General features: G+C 44.8%; 2 protein-coding genes across 6 annotated transcripts in view; one reads left to right on the forward strand and one right to left on the reverse strand.

Annotated features, from left to right (window-relative positions):
• The window catches only part of APPL2 (adaptor protein, phosphotyrosine interacting with PH domain and leucine zipper 2), a 93,604-nt gene extending 91,558 nt beyond the window's left edge, over positions 1–2,046 (reverse strand). The window contains exon 1 of one of the 3 annotated variants that reach the window (XM_048832001.2): positions 1,748–2,046. In XM_048832001.2, coding sequence (XP_048687958.2) covers positions 1,748–1,801 — 54 coding nt within the window. In that variant the 5' untranslated portion in view covers positions 1,802–2,046. The remainder of the gene's footprint in view (positions 1–1,747) is intronic. The other 2 variants (XM_048831993.2, XM_048832011.2) reach the window with 2 other exon arrangements.
• A 204-nt stretch (positions 2,047–2,250) lies between these two features.
• C1H12orf75 (chromosome 1 C12orf75 homolog) overlaps positions 2,251–16,865 on the forward strand; it is a 51,215-nt gene continuing 36,600 nt past the window's right edge. For 2 of the 3 annotated variants that reach the window (XM_048832047.2, XM_075123364.1), the window contains exons 1-2: positions 2,251–2,987; positions 7,026–7,169. In XM_048832047.2, coding sequence (XP_048688004.1) covers positions 7,113–7,169 — 57 coding nt within the window. In that variant the 5' untranslated portion in view covers positions 2,251–2,987; positions 7,026–7,112. The remainder of the gene's footprint in view (positions 2,988–7,025; positions 7,170–16,865) is intronic. The other variant, XM_075123363.1, reaches the window with a different exon arrangement.

A 16,865-nucleotide genomic window follows, 5' to 3' on the forward strand; every position in this document is an offset into this window, starting at 1 on the left:
AACTATCAAGTAATATTAATAATAAATCTACTCTAGTTCACTAAATTGTGGGGTGCCCCCTGTATCAAAAGGAAGGGGGCTCTGATTCCTCCCAGCACTAATTTCCTTCCTCCTGCTGGTCTAGGACCAGCCAATTTGGGGTGGTAGTAGAATGGGGTCACAGAGCCTCAATAGGTCCATCCTGGTGAGACTACTGCTCCTCCTTGCCATGGATCTAGGACTTTACCTCTCTCCTAATTACCAATCACACCTGTCCTCCTTTCTTTCCTCCCCATACGGCCACCTCCTTTTGTTTGTTTCTTCATCATGCCTTACACACACACCTTCCTACATGTGTCCCTCTTCCCATCCCTTGGTGAAGTCCCCTCTCTTCCCCATCCATAAACTCCTCCCGCTGACTTCTGTTTCCCTGTGCCCCCATAGTATCTCCCTACCTTCCCCAATTTTCTCCTCCCCACCCTTTTCACCCCCCTTTTCACCCCCAATTCTCAGCATTCCTCCTTCTCACCCGTTTCTCCCTCTCACCATCAATACGGAGCACCTGCTAGCCTCTCCTCTGTGTGGAGCATTCCCCAGGTCCATTGTTCGCTTTTCCAATAAGGATGTAGCATTGGCTGCAGCTAGCCTAGCCTGGAGATCACTGTGTGGTCTAGAGTATGCTAGACAGAAGGGAAGAGATCTAGTCTAATACAAGGAAATTCTTCTCCAGCCCCTGAAGGGTGGATGGAAATGGAAAGGGCCGTAAGAGTGTGGATTTAGTGCTAGGAATCCACACAGCGACTGTGTCCCTAAAACCCAGGAACATCCCTGTTTTCAGTGACTGCCCTGGTGTCTCTCTCAGTTTTATAACAAACAATATTGCGTCCCAGTTTTATAAGCCCTGCAGTCTCTCACCACTCTGGTCAGAGGAGCTAGGGAAACCAACAGCAGGCTGGCTAAGTACACATGCACCTCAAGCACCATTGCCTAGGACATGTCGCAGGCTGACACCTTGCCCTCCCCCCATGGGTCCCTCCTCTGGAAAAGCCTTGGAGCCAGCACAGTCACATCCAACTAGTGAGAGGGAGGGGGTAGTTTGACAGAGAAGAGAGGGCGGGGCACCCTTTTCTCATCCCAGGTGCCAACCCCTCCCAGACGGTCTATGAAACCCTCCCCCGCAGTCCTCCCCCTGTGACAGGTGACCTAATTTCCTCCACTTTGAACCGCCTCAGCCTACTCCTGGGTGGCTACTTCCCTGCCCCCACAGCAAAAAGACGCCGTTCACGTAGGCCGCTGCAAACCCCCTAACCCCTGCCGTGCCTCAGTTTCCCAATCTGTAAAATGGTGGCATGCGCCCCACCCACCTTTCTTCACGCACACTGGGAGCCGCAGACGCACAAGGCGGTCTGACACTAACTCCTGTTATTACTATTTGTTGTTCTTGCTCAGCGTCTCACCCGGGCCCCAAACCACCAGCCTGGATTGTGGGGCCCCCCCTTTGCTCGGGCCTGCTGAATCCCGTGTGGCCTTCACGCCGCTGTCACTGCAGGTGCGTCACGGGCATCTGCGCTGCACGGCGCCGAGCAGGGCTAGCCCCAGAGCAGCCCCATGGCACGGCGGGATTAGTGAAAACAACCCTCCCCCCTGCACCGGCCTGTGAACCGCCGCGCCGCCCAGGCGCCTCCCGCCAGCCCCAGGCTGGCTCCGGGGGTGCTCCCCGGAGGGAAAGGGCAGGAGCGGCGATGAGACAGAGGCGGGGGGCGGGTACCTGCGGGCTGTCCTGCAAAGCCTCTTCCAGGAGGAGCTTGTCCACGGCGGGCATGCTGGCTCTCCGAGGAGCGTGAGGAACTGAGCCGGCTTCACCCCGCTGCTGCAGGGCGTCCCAGCCCTGACACGTCTTGCTCGGCCGCAGCGGAGAGCGAGGCTCCCAACCTGGGCTTCTGGCCCCGCCCCGGCGGGAAGGGAGGCTGCTTTCTGCCGGAGCCAGGTAAACACAGCCGGGCGCGCTCCTGCTCCCGCTCCCGCTCCCGACTCCTTCTTGCAAAAGGCAGCGAGTCACGAGGAAGAGTGACAGCTGGGGAGATCCCCGCGCAGGAAGTGTGGCTGCCGAGCGCTTCCTGCCGGGGTTAACTCTTTGCAGCGCCGCGGGCACGAAACTCTCGCCCAGGCCCAGCGCGGCGGGGGTGGGTGACTCGGTGCGGCACCAAGAGCCAAAATGAGGGACGCGGGGAAATTATTCACACACCGGACACTTACCATGCGGGGGGAGGGAGGGAGGGAGGGAGGAAGATGGGTTTCCAATACTTTCACTTTCTTGTGCCCCTGTGTCCGGTGGGAAGCCCAGGAAAAGTGCGGGGATGCTAAACTTGAGTGGAACTTGGGGACTGAACTGAGGGATGTGCCTGGAAATGAGGGATGGTTGCTAGATATGCGCTGACGCTTTGGGTTGCTGGCCTAACTTCCCAACTGAATTAACTGCCACAGTAAAATTAGTTTTACTGGGGGACTGAGTCATCTATCTGCCGCCCTGACCGGGAAAACCGAGAAGTCTGCTGCTTGCCTGGGGCTAAGATTCGCGATGTGACGGAGAGACTGCCGAGACTCATCAAGCCCTCGGATCGCTACCCCTTCCTGCTTCTCCACGTGGGCACCAATGATACTGCCAAGAATGACCTTGAGCGGATCACTGCGGACTACGTGGCTCTGGGAAAAAGGATAAAGGAGTTGGAGGTGCAAGTGGTGTTCTCGTCCATCCTCCCCGTGGAAGGAAAAGGCCTGGGTAGGGACCGTCGAATCGTGGAAGTCAACGAATGGCTACGCAGGTGGTGTCGGAGAGAAGGCTTTGGATTCTTTGACCATGGGATGGTGTTCCATGAAGGAGGAGTGCTGGGCAGAGACGGGCTCCATCTTACGAAGAGAGGGAAGAGCATCTTTGCCAGCAGGCTGGCTAACCTAGTGAGGAGGGCTTTAAACTAGGTTCACTGGGGGAAGGAGACCAAAGCCCTGAGGTAAGTGGGAAAGCGGGATACCGGGAGGAAGCACAGGCAGGAATGTCTGTGAGGGGAGGGCTCCTGCCTCATGCTGGGAATGAGGGGCGATCAACAGGTTATCTCAAGTGCTTATATACAAATGCACAAAGCCTTGGTAACAAGCAGGGAGAACTGGAGGTCCTGGTGATGTCAAAGAACTATGACGTGATTGGAATAACAGAGACTTGGTGGGATAACTCACATGACTGGAGTACTGTCATGGATGGTTATAAACTGTTCAGGAAGGACAGGCAGGGCAGAAAAGGTGGGGGAGTAGCACTGTATGTAAGGGAGCAGTATGACTGCTCAGAGCTCCGGTACGAAACTGTAGAAAAACCTGAGTGTCTCTGGATTAAGTTTAGAAGTGTGTGCAACAAGAGTGATGTCGTGGTGGGAGTCTGCTATAGACCACCGGACCAGGGGGATGAGGTAGATGAGGCTTTCTTCCGGCAGCTCACGGAAGCTACTAGATTGCATGCCCTGATTCTCATGGGTGACTTTAATTTTCCTGATATCTGCTGGGAGAGCAATACAGCGGTGCATAGACAATCCAGGAAGTTTTTGGAAAGCGTAGGGGACAATTTCCTGGCGCAAGTGCTAGAGGAGCCAACTAGGGGGGGAGCTTTTCTTGACCTGCTGCTCACAAACCGGGTAGAATTAGTGGGGGAAGCAAAAGTGGATGGGAATCTGGGAGGCAGTGACCATGAGTTGGTTGAGTTCAGGATCCTGACGCAGGGAAGAAAGGTAAGCAGCAGGATACGGACCCTGGACTTCAGGAAAGCAGACTTCGACTCCCTCAGGGAACGGATGGCCAGGATCCCCTGGCGGACTAACTTGAAGGGGAAAGGAGTCCAGGAGAGCTGGCTGTATTTCAAGGAATCCCTGTTGAGGTTACAGGGACAAACCATCCCAATGAGTCGAAAGAATAGTAAATATGGCAGGCGACCAGCTTGGCTTAATGGTGAAATCCTAGCGGATCTTAAACATAAAAAAGAAGCTTACAAGAAGTGGAAGGTTGGACATATGACCAGGGAAGAGTATAAAAATATTGCTCGGGCATGTAGGAATGATATCAGGAGGGCCAAATCGCACCTGGAGCTGCAGCTAGCAAGAGATGTCAAGAGTAACAAGAAGGGTTTCTTCAGGTATGTTGGCAACAAGAAGAAAGCCAAGGAAAGTGTTGGCCCCTTACTGAATGAGGGAGGCAACCTAGTGACAGAGGATGTGGAAAAAGCTAATGTACTCAATGCTTTTTTTGTCTCTGTCTTCACTAACAAGGTCAGCTCCCAGACTGCTGCGCTGGGCATCACAAAATGGGGAAGAGATGGCCAGCCCTCTGTGGAGATAGAGGTGGTTAGGGACTATTTAGAAAAGCTGGACGTGCACAAGTCCATGGGGCCGGACGAGTTGCATCCGAGAGTGCTGAAGGAATTGGTGGCTGTGATTGCAGAGCCATTGGCCATTATCTTTGAAAACTCGTGGTGAACGGGGAAAGTCCCGGATGACTGGAAAAAGGCTAATGTAGTGCCAATCTTTAAAAAAGGGAAGAAGGAGGATCCAGGGAACTACAGGCCAGTCAGCCTCACCTCAGTCCCTGGAAAAATCATGGAGCAGGTCTTCAAAGAATCAATCCTGAAGCACTTGCATGAGAGGAAAGTGATCAGGAACAGCCAGCATGGATTCACCAAGGGAAGGTCATGCCTGACTAATCTAATTGCCTTTTATGATGAGATTACTGGTTCTGTGGATGAAGGGAAAGCAGTGGATGTATTGTATCTTGACTTTAGCAAAGCTTTTGACACAGTCTCCCACAGTATTCTTGTCAGCAAGTTAAGGAAGTATGGGCTGGATGAATGCACTACAAGGTGGGTAGAAAGCTGGCTAGATTGTCGGGCTCAACGGGTAGTGATCAATGGCTCCATGTCTAGTTGGCAGCCGGTATCAAGTGGAGTGCCCCAAGGGTCGGTCCTGGGGCCGGTTTTTGTTCAATATCTTCATAAATGATCTGGAGGATGGTGTGGATTGCACTCTCAGCAAATTTGCGGATGATACTAAACTGGGAGGAGTGGTAGATACGCTGGAGGGGAGGGATAGGATACAGAAGGACCTAGACAAATTGGAGGATTGGGCCAAAAGAAATCTGATGAGGTTCAATAAGGATAAGTGCAGGGTCCTGCACTTAGGATGGAAGAATCCCGTGCACCGCTACAGACTAGGGACCGAATGGCTAGGCAGCAGTTCTGCGGAAAAGGACCTAGGGGTGACAGTGGACGAGAAGCTGGATATGAGTCAGCAGTGTGCCCTTGTTGCCAAGAAGGCCAATAGCATTTTGGGATGTATAAGTAGGGGCATAGCGAGCAGATCGAGGGACGTGATCGTTCCCCTCTATTCGACATTGGTGAGGCCTCATCTGGAGTACTGTGTCCAGTTTTGGGCCCCACACTTCAAGAAGGATGTGGATAAATTGGAGAGAGTCCAGCGAAGGGCAACAAAAATGATTAGGGGTCTAGAACACATGAGTTATGAGGAGAGGCTGAGGGAGCTGGGATTGTTTAGCCTGCAGAAGAGAAGAATGAGGGGGGATTTGATAGCTGCTTTCAACTACCTGAAAGGGGGTTCCAAAGAGGATGGCTCTAGACTGTTCTCAATTGTAGCAGATGACAGAACGAGGAGTAATGGTCTCAAGTTGCAGTGGGGGAGGTTTAGATTGGATATTAGGAAAAACTTTTTCACTAGGAGGGTGGTGAAACACTGGAATGCGTTACCTAGGGAGGTGGTAGAATCTCCTTCCTTAGAGGTTTTTAAGGTCAGGCTTGACAAAGCCCTGGCTGGGATGATTTAACTGGGAATTGGTCCTGCTTCGAGCAGGGGGTTGGACTAGATGACCTTCAGGGGTCCCTTCCAACCCTGATATTCTATGATTCTATGATTCTAGTTTAACAGCAAATCCAGTGTTCAGCCTTTAGCACAGTGGTTCCCAAACCACCAGCTGCATTTTGTCATGATGGAGAGGTGGTCAGGAGTGGGTCACAATGCCCCGAGCGCGAAGCCAGCCCCAAGCCTCCCTCCAGGATAGGAGCTGCCTCTGTGGGATGAGTGCAGGGGGGTTGCTCTGCAACACTCCCACCTCCCCCTGCAGCAGGCCAGTGACCTGTCTACAACTTTCCCATGGTATCCTGCGTCAGGGGATATATTAGAACTTATATCCCGACAAAAAGAAAAGGAGGACTTGTGGCACCTTAGAGACTAACAAATTTATTTGAGCATAAGCTTTCGTGAGCTACAGCTCACTTCATCGGATGCCTTCAGTGGAAACTGATGAAGTGAGCTGTAGCTCACGAAAGCTTATGGTCAAATAAATTTGTTAGTCTCTAAGGTGCCACTAGTACTCCTTTTCTTTTTGCGAATACAGACTAACACGGCTGCTACTCTATGTCCCGACAGTCACTCTCCCGAGGTCTGAGTGATCTGTTCTCCCCACTCTCGCATCTGCAGCCCTGTCCACTGGCACAAGCAGTAAAGGGTATGAGGAGACATGTTTCCTTTCCCCCTCCAACTTTTTATTCTCCTAGAATTGCCCCCCTGGGTGGTGATGTGGAACTTGTACATCCTGTCTGTTCCCACATACTTTGTGTTTAAACGTATTGTTGTCTGTCTTGTGTGGGCCAGATTCTGTGCTCTGCTTTTCAAGAAGTGCAGCACAGAAGTCACAGCCCAAAAGTGGAAGTAAAGGGGGCTCCCAGATTCTGGGCTACTCTGTAGGCCTAGTGCAGTCCCTGGTGTAAATTAGAGCAGACTTACTTGTCTGTCTGCTTGGCAGCCCAAAATTACAGGAGCAGAGTGCTCCTGGCTTGTTCCTACACTAAGAGGGAATGTGCCGAGTGCTTCATCCCCTACTAACGAGGGCAAATTTTTAACCTGGGGTATCTTAATTGTGTGAGGTGTCTAAATTCCACATTTGGACATGCCAAAAAGCATTTGGTGACCAAGGGTAATGACTTTTCTGATTTTTCAAAGGTGCTGAAGAGCTGTATCTCTCATTGGTCCAAGGTGTCTGAAGACCAGTAACTGAGGCAACCAAAATCAGCAGCCCCTTTAAAAAGAATGACCTTAAGAGTCCACAGGAACTACACATTGATCAAACAGGAAACATTAAGGGAGGTAAAATGTTGAGTCTAAAATGATCTGACACTGGCCCCACAGAGAAGTTTCCACTCTCTTCATATAGTTATGATGTTGCTCTCGCCTTTTTCTTTCTTTCTTTCTTTCTTTCTTTTCTTTCTTTTCTTTTCTTTTAAGTACATACAGGGTGGAATTTCAAAACTGCTCAGCATTGGCCTAACTCTGCTCCCATTAATCTCAGTTCCCATCTGTTGCATCTAAATCCCTGTTAATTTTCTGCTTTTGTGTTTCTTAAAACATTATAAACACTTTAAAATGTAAACAAGGTGACTGCTAAAATAGACTGTCCTGATTGCAGAAAGCACAAAAGAAGTGGGGCATAAAGAAAATTTTGCAAATCAACTGCAAGACGGTTAACGTTAATTAAGTTTGACAAAGAGTCATCAGGCACTGTACTTCTGGCTAAGTTATATTGTTTCGGAATTTATGTTGGTCTGATGTTGAATGGTATTGCTTCCGATATGACCCTTTAACCCAATGTGCCAAGTCTGCCTTGGCATGGCTTTGCTCTGCTGGCACTGAAGTTGGACTCTCTGTTCCAGTCCCTTAATTAAAATCAGCAAACTGGATTGTCACGTTGACTTCACTTTGCCTGCCTCAGGAAAGTGACCGCATAGCAACAAGGATAATCAGCTAGTATTTCACACATATCAAGTATAAGATGCGTAGTCAATACATTCATGTCTGGAGAAAACAGAAATAACAAAGTTTTAAATATTAATTGTGTTACAGAGGTCTTTCAGATGGTGTGGTAACCTCTGAAGGAAACTTCTTTACAGAAGACACTTTTGAACCTGTCATGGTAGCACGTGATAGTGTCTGTCTCCATTTGTCTTGGAGTCCTGGCTTTTTTTGTTTTTCTTAAAAACTTTTTAAAAGCCCATTTGAGGCTCAGACTCCATGCTATGACCAGAGGATCCATGCCTCTTAAATTAGCTTCAGGACATTTGTGGATGATTTCTTAATTGTGTCTAGCATGCCACTTCCTTCCTCTAGTTACTGTCCACTTCTTTTTCCTAATGGTTTTGCATACGGGGGAGTAGTTCAACAACAAAGTACTCTGAAATACTTCCCAAACCAAGGTAACACCTGTGGCTTTGCTTCATATGTTCGACACACTCGAGAGCACAACCTTTGAGGGCTCACCTGTTTTTCTTGGTGGCTTTGTTTAGTTAATGATTCAAGTTTGGAAGCCTATAATTATCTTTCCAGTACTGCACCATACTTATTTGGTGTGACTGGTTCTGCTAGTTCTATGCAAACAGGACTCAAAGGTATTTAGTGTGCGCATGATCACTGGAGAGACAATTAATTTTTTCATAATTGTGTGTAACAGGGATTATTCAGCTTCATGAATGGAGTAACTTCGCCTTCAGTTCTAGTGAAGGGTATTGTAACTATTTTAATGTAAAAAATAAAAACTGCAAAATCATAGAGAAAGTAGAGCCTTTTTGTCAGAAAGGCCTAAATTGTCATAAGTGACTAGCGATTTTTGGTGTCTTAATTTTTGGGTGCCTAACTTGAGTCACTTTAAATGCTCCAGTCTCTCTGAGGATGCTCAGCACTTCTGAAAATCAGGCCCCTCTATTTTATTTAGATTTTAAAACTCAATATTTAAGCTCCAGAGCTCTGAGCATGCTTGACATAAACTTGAAAGCACAATAAAGAAAAGTTACACAATCAGTCAAAGCAGCAGTACCAGTGGGCAGACTTGCTATAAATTACATTTAAGGTGTCTCAAGTTGAACCCCCCGTCCCCAAACTGATGCATCCAAATTCACCAGTCTCTTTTGAAATTGGTAGCCAAAACCCTTTCAAAAATAGGGGCATAGGAATTGTTACTTTGTATTATCAAACCACATAGGAGCCCCAGTCATGGGCCAGGACCCCATTGTGCTAGGCATTATACAAATACAGAACAAAAAGACAGACTCTGCCTCAAAGAGCTTAAGTTGCCCTATTGGATCATACCAATGGTTCATCTGGTCCGGTATCTTGTCTCTGACAGAGGCTATTACCATTTGTAGGAAGGTGTAAGAATCTAAATAATGGCTAGTTATGGAATAATGTATCCATAGGAGAAGTAAGACAGTTAGCAGTTCGCTTGGTCCCTAAGGCATGAGAGTTTGTACCTCTTAATATTTTCTTTTATCATAAACGTGGAGTTTATTTTATCCATATAAATGTCTAATCCTTTTTTGAATCCTGCTAAACTCTGGCAGTCAATGGCATACTGTTTCAATGAGTTCCATAGCTTAACAATATGTTGTATAAAAATGGAATTCCTTGTATTATTTTTATTTTGCTACCTTTCAATTTAATTGAAAGTTCCCTTGTGCCTACTTACCTTCTCGTTGTTTTGTGTACTTCTGTCATGGGACTTCTTACTTGTCTCCTCTCTGAATATAACAGCCCTTGGGTAAATTTTTCAAAAGCATCTAAGTGACATAGGTGCCTAAGTCCCATTTTAAAAAATGACTTGGGCACTTAGGGACAGATTTTCAAAAGTATTTAGGTGCCTAAAGATAGACAACTACTGGGATTTTCAAAATCACCTAAGTAGATTAGATGCCTAACATCCATTGAAATCAATGAGATTTTGAATATCTGGCCCATAGAAATGCAAGTCTCACTGTATCAATAAGAGTTAGGCTCCCAAGTTCCTAAATCACTTTTGAAAATGGGAATTATCTTTCTGAGTGTCACAGGCCTTTTTCAAAAGTTTACCCTTAACTTTTCACTCTCCTCAGATCGAATTTTTCCATGCCTCTCTACATTTCATTGGCCATCTCTAGACCCCTTCCATTTTTGCTGTGTCTTTTTTTGAGATAGCTTGACCAGAACTGAACATTTCTTTCAATAAGTGAGTGAACAATTGACTTATATAAGGGCATTGTAACATTTTCTATCGCATTCTTTATATATCTTAATATTTTTGATTGCCCTTTGCACATTGATCAGAGATTTTCATTGAACTGCCGACCATGATGTCAGGGTCCTTTTCCTGAATGGTTATAATTTAGAAATGAGCAATGCATAATAGTAGCCTAAATTGCTTCTTCCACAATGTTTGTTCCCTTGCATTTGTGAACATTGAAATTAATCTTCCACTTACCTAGTTTTCTTAGATCCCCCAGGAGTCGTCTCTTGTCCTGAGTTTTCTAAATTGTTTTATTATATGCAAAGTCTAATCATTATAATTAGCTATAATGATACTGAACACCGCAATATTTATTTTTAAAGTACCATAGCTATTTATGGAAAGCTTGTATTAGCATTTTGTGAAATATTTATTCTGGATGTGTTGGTAAGTAGCATTATGGTCTTCATTACATATATGCCGTGCTCTTTGTATGAAACAGCTTTTTCAGTAATTTTGCAAATCTGATGATTTTTTCCAGCTACACTAGTTATAGAGGAACGCATATCACTGTGTTTTCTCCTTCACATATCCCATTATAACTTTAAAGAGCAGATGGCATCATACTTCCTTTTCGGCTGCATATCTTATACTTAGCACTAAGAGAAATGGCTGAGTAGTAATATACAGATCACATGTGCTAAGTTAGCTGAGTCTATTTATGTATTTAAACACAGAGTGCCTCATTCTTAATCTTGGTGCTTAATAACAAGGAGATTCGTAGATTCCAAGGCCAGAAGGGACCAATGTGATCATCTAGGCTGACCTCCTGTATACCCAGTCCATAGAACTTCCCCAAAAGACAATGGGACACTGTGAGATCTTTGGGCTAGGGGTGGGCTTTTTGTGTAATAATCTCTCCTAAACACTGTAACTATCCTGGATAGATAAAAAGGTTAAACAACTTAATATTACAGCTATGATGTTTTTAGTCAACAGGATTGCTGCAAAATGGTGGGTTTGAAAAATGACAACCTGATGCCAAATGATGACAATAATATGTATTTTAAAATCTGGAGCAATCCAAAGAAATAGTCAATAGCACATGTATGATGGTATAGGTTAATGACAAAGCATGCACTGTGCAGGGAATTTTAGCTGTTGAGAGAAAGGAATAATATCTTGTGATTTTTAGTTATGAATCACAAAACAGTACCAAGACAAAATAAAATACCACTGAGACTTTTGATTTTCATGTAAACAAGGTCATATTTTCATTTTAATGCAAAACACATGGCTTTATTTATTTCCATTAAACCTGTTAGTAATCTCCTAAAATGGATGTTTACAGATGCACTTGATTTCAGTAAACATCTTTATCCTGTATATGATTTGCATTGATTGTGCAGATAAGGTGCATTTTGCAAAGTATATGACTTCAACAGTGCTTGTAAGCATCTATCTCTTTTACTTCCCTCCCCACAGAATACCTCCTTCAAGGGAAGGCTAACCTCCATATACACACTCCTAAGAGGAAGCCTCATTTTTTTGTGATTTATTTTAAGTTTAAAAAAATCTTAGAATAATTTAAAAAATGAATTGGCTTATCTGCCATCTTGAGTGAGGGAAGGGAATGTGGCTCTTCTAGTGAAGCTAGATAGATAATGCCACCAAAATGTATGTGTATGAGCATGCACTGGCATGGTAATAGAGCCACATTTCTAGCTGCCTGGGTGTTTGAGCCTCACTAGTGAAGAATATTGGGGTTAGTTACATGGTCCTTCTTGCATTTGTCTGCGAGCACTGCACACTGAGTTCCGCAGAAACCTTCCCCTGCCTGAGGAGCTGCTCAGTCCTGTTCTCCTGATTGGTGATGTAGGTGAGTGTTTTCTTCCCTGCAGTATATTGGAATTATACTGGGGTAACACTTTACATTAAATGCATGTTTAGAAATTTACCAGATTCTTAAGGGTATTTGGGCACCTAACTCATTTATTTCAATGGGAGTGAGGTGCCTAAATAGTGACTTTAAAAATCTGACCTGTAGGCCCTGATTCCACAAATACTTACACATGTACTTAACTCTACTCCTGTGTGTAGGTCCATGGAGTACATGGGGATTAGTCACGTATATGACGTTGTTTATGTGCTGTGACAGGGTCTGGTCAAATGGCTACGGGAGAGTGATCGAAGGGAGAGATATTAGCCCCAGGTTAAGCAGGTCCCTTTTCCCTGGGTAAGGTAACGGGGCAGTTCCAGAACAATCAGGAACTTGCTGGAACCAATTAAGGCAGACCGGCTAATTAGGACACCTGGAGCCAATTAAGAAGCTTCTAAACTCAATTAAGACAGGCAGGCTAATCAGGGCACCTGGTTTAAAAAGGACCTCATTTCAGTCAGTGAAGGGTGCGCAAGGAGCTGAGAGGTGTGGGCATGCTGCCGGAGGACTGAAGAGTACCAATGCTATCTGGCATCAGGAGGAAGGTCCTGTGGTGAGGATACAGAAGGTGTTGGGAGGAGGCCATGGGGAAGTAGCCCAGGGGTTGTAGCTATCACACAGGTGCTACACGAAACACTGTATACATCTGTGATCCACAGGGCCCTGGGCTGGAACCCGGAGTAGAGGGTGGGCCCGGGTTCCCTCCATCCCCCCAACTCCCTATTGGATACAGGAGGAGTTGACCTGGACTGTGGGTCCCACCAGAGGGGAAGGTCCCTGGCCTGTCCCCCGACCCACTAGGTGAAGCAGCAGAGACTGTGGGGATTGTTCTCTTTCCTTTTCCCCATGCTGGCCAGTGATGAGGTTAGCTGAGTGAATGGCAGGTTTGAGCCACTAGCAAAAGTGGCCAAACTAAGGGCTGATGTGAATCTCTGAGGTGAGCAAATCTGCCAATAAGCACAGGACTCACCAAGGCAGAGGAGGAACTTTGTCACAGTGCATAAGTGTCTGCAGGGTCAGTAAGGGTATGTCTACCCTGTATTGTAAACCCAAGCCTGTGGGACCTGGGCTTGGGGACTTGGTGTTTCCAAGCCAGCATTTGAGTGCCTGCCATCACCACTGCATTGTAAATCTGGGTTTACAGATGCTGGACCTAGGTTTTACAGCCATGCTAACATGTCCACACTTCACTATGCAGACTTTCTGACTTGGGTCTGTGGCTTGACCTGCATCCACAGTGCAAAATGACAGGGCTTGAACCTGAGTCTGACCCACCCCACTAACAGGGTCCTACGAACTGGGTTCTGAGTGCTTACTGATCCAAATCGGACTGATTTGTGTGTGGACAGAAAGTGGGGCTTGGGCAGCGTAGATATATCCTATTCCAGTTCAAATCCTAATGAGTGTTGTTTATGACAAAATAGTGCTTGCCTTTGTTTTGCTTTCACTTAAAAGGAAAAAAAGACAATTAAATTTTTAAAAACAAAGTAGTCAGTTACAAGGCTACATGGAATCATTATTCAAGCACCCTCCACAGATAGGAGCATAGCCAAGACACCAGTTCAGGAAAGCACCTTAACTTGGGAAAGACCTGAAGCACATACTTTAATTCCAGTTTAAATCAATTGGATTTAAGCAGATGCTTAGACTAAGCATCTGCTTAAGTGGTTCCGTATCGGGGCCCCAGTTTCTAACTAGCCCCTAAACTCTCCCAAACAAAAACCATACTGAAGAGCAATAAACACCAAGAAAAACAGAAAGACAAAAACAAAAATGCATGTCTTTAAGATAGAATAAGAATAAATAAATTAATATGATACACTCTTGAGTATTTAAATAATGTTTATTCGCTTTTAAATAAGAATATGAATTTAAGAAGTTTTAGAAATCCTGCAGCCATTACCTTGAAGGAGCTGCAAATACATCTGGTATATCAGAAAAAGTCATGTTCTGTTTGATTTACACTGCACCATAGTACATTGCCATAGTACATAGTACATAGAACATTGCCAAGGCTAATAATTTTCAATTCTTGGAAAAATAAATCAAGAAATATTGGATTAGTTTCTAAGAAGCTACCTGGGTTCAGATTTTCCTCTCAGTTACACTGTACAGTGTTGACAACTCTTGGAGTTTTATTGTGAGTCTCATGATATTTGCATTAAGCCCCAGCTCCTGGAATCATGTGATTATGTGAGAATTTCAGTTTTAATTTTTTTAAAGTAAATTTTTAGCCCTTTTGTGATTGCAGAAAAAAGCTGGAAAATTTGACCCAAATGTAATCTAAAAACTTAAAAACCAGAAGCAAAGACACCCTCTCCCTATCCCTTCCACCAAATTTATTATTTTCTAAGCTTCTTTCATGATTTTTTGAGGTCTCAAGTCATGATTTTTTAAAGCATGGGGTTGCCAATACTGGGAGTAACTCCACATAAATTTTGAAGGAAGCAGGGAGTATCAGGTTTCAGTAAATTGCTTCTATTATTACATCAAGAACATAATGGATGCAAGTGAATTTAGTTTTTCCACACAGAGTCACAAAACTCAGTCTGTCTCCATGCCTCTCTCCGGCCTACTTCCTTGTGCTTTTACATTTCCTATTACCTGCATGTGGAGTCCACCAGATGTCATTGTGTCACAAAAATTAATGAATCATTCCAATCTGTCCCTATATATAGTAGTTTAGAAGATGACATATCTATTTTGAGAACAACATGCATACACAGTGTAGTTTCACTGTACATTTATACCCTTGCTGGTATAATAAATAGTTGATGTTTGATAAATAAATATGTTCTTCAAGTGCTTTTCCTCAAAATCTACTACTATATAACAATTGATTAAAAACCTGCATTCTGCTTAAAATACAGTGTTAAAATGCACTTTTCCTTTTGTCAGTCAACCATCTTGCGTAGAGGGAGAAAACCTCATGAGAAGACCTCTAACTGAACGGTTGGGGTTACACTCCGACGCTGTCCAAAGCATCTTCCTCTGAGGAGTATGCCTTTTTAAATGTACTTCTCCCAGGCAGGAAGAGATTTTTCCTGCAACAATCTGGATAAAGTAATCTTATAATATGCTATTACTAACATAAGCCCAAACCATCAAAAGATTTAAAAGTTTTTAAGTCCAAGCCAATGGGACTTAAGACTATGCTTAAATTTAAGCACATGCTCATGTGTTTTGTTCAATAGGGATTTGAATTGGGGCCATAGTGATGTGCCAACCCAGTGATTCTTTCTGTAATATATGTCTAGGTGTGTATGTGATTATCTTTTTATTTTATGATTCTCTTTGTCAGTAACAGCTGATTTTGTTGCAGCTGAACTTATTGGGGGCAGTTGCTGGGTTTGACTAAACTCTTGAGGGAGGCAGAGGAAAGTGACGGTTGCTCTGCTTGCATATTAGGTTAAAGGCACAGGGGAAGCTGCGATCTTCCTCCAGAGCAGTGCCATCGAAGGACTGTTGATTACCAGTGTAGGCACTAGGAAGGCTGAATGACCTACAGGGTAGAAGGCCCCTTAGAAATATCTTATATTTGTATACTACCATTCATCCCAAGGGATCCCTACATGCCATAGAAACAAAACTTTTGGGTGCAGAAAGAATTCAGGAGTGTTCTCTGTATGTACAGTGTAAGAATTTCTTCACCCATCATTGAAAGGCACCTGCCTCAGAGATGGGACATGGTAGCCATATATACCAACACTACACAAACCTTTGGGACAAGAGGAACAAGAAACTGCATCCAATTAAAGTTGCAAGCGGAATTTAAAGATTTATTACTCAAGTTGGAATTTGGTCCAGACACACTTACTCTTCCTCAAAGCATTATGGGATCCACCCATAAGTGATCAGAACATGGATCCTTGTAAAGATGTCCAAAGAGGTTGTCTGAAGGGACAATTGGATCCTTCTTCCTCCCCTCCCCACCCTTTCCCTGGAAGAAGTCTGCCAGCCCAAATGTAACCACATTTGAGAGCTGATAACAGCACTCACTCTCTTAAGTCTGAATGTGCTGTAAATACCAGAAACGTGTTTCATTATCATCCATATTTGTAGAATGGTTCAGGGAATAGTAGGCTAATAAAATGCAGCTCTGAAGTCTGCTGGGGGCTTGATATCGACCGACCCCTTGCTCAGGCAAAACTCCCATAAACTCAGTGAGAGCTGGATGATTCGGCTCCAAACTGAATATTTGTTAAGGTTTTAAAATAAAATTAATGGAGTTCCTTAGCTCCCGGCAAATTCCTTGCCAGCTCATTTTCTGCTCTACATGCTAAATCTTAGAAATGTCAACAGATGATGGGCCAGTCAATTACTAAGAAGACACTGATCTGTGAATAATAGTGTTGGATTTGTTTTCCTCTCCCAAGAGAACAATCTGTCTTGTGTCTTGAACATGCTTGTTACCTTTGTAAAACAGCTAAGTATCAGATACTGTGAGTGTTAGCTTTTAAAAACAAAGAGGATTTTGACAATTAAATACAACAATCAAGTTCTGACAGATTGTCAATTTCTTTACTCTTCATTTTGTGTGTGTTTTTAAAAGCAGTTACTTTAGCTAACAAGAGATTTAAATTGCTAATTTCCTTAGGCAATCAGTAAACTCTTCACTCAGTAGTTCCAGACCCCTCTGTGACAGGTTGGATCACAGAAACCCTCTTGGGGCCGCCACCTTACGTGCCAAGACTACTTCTGTCCCTGCTTTCCCTGCCCACGCTGCTTGGGACTTCAGTGCCCTGCCTGGTTTGAGCCAGACCCACTAGCCTGCTGCAAACCCAGGCCCAGGTCTGAACCATGTCCCCTAACAGCTGTAGGCTTAAACTGAAAGCAGCTTAAGAAGTGTTCCTGTCTTTAACACTCAGATGCTCAA

This window comes from Caretta caretta, chromosome 1 (genome assembly GCF_965140235.1).
Source record: "Caretta caretta isolate rCarCar2 chromosome 1, rCarCar1.hap1, whole genome shotgun sequence".
NCBI classification, from domain to species: Eukaryota; Metazoa; Chordata; order Testudines; family Cheloniidae; genus Caretta; species Caretta caretta.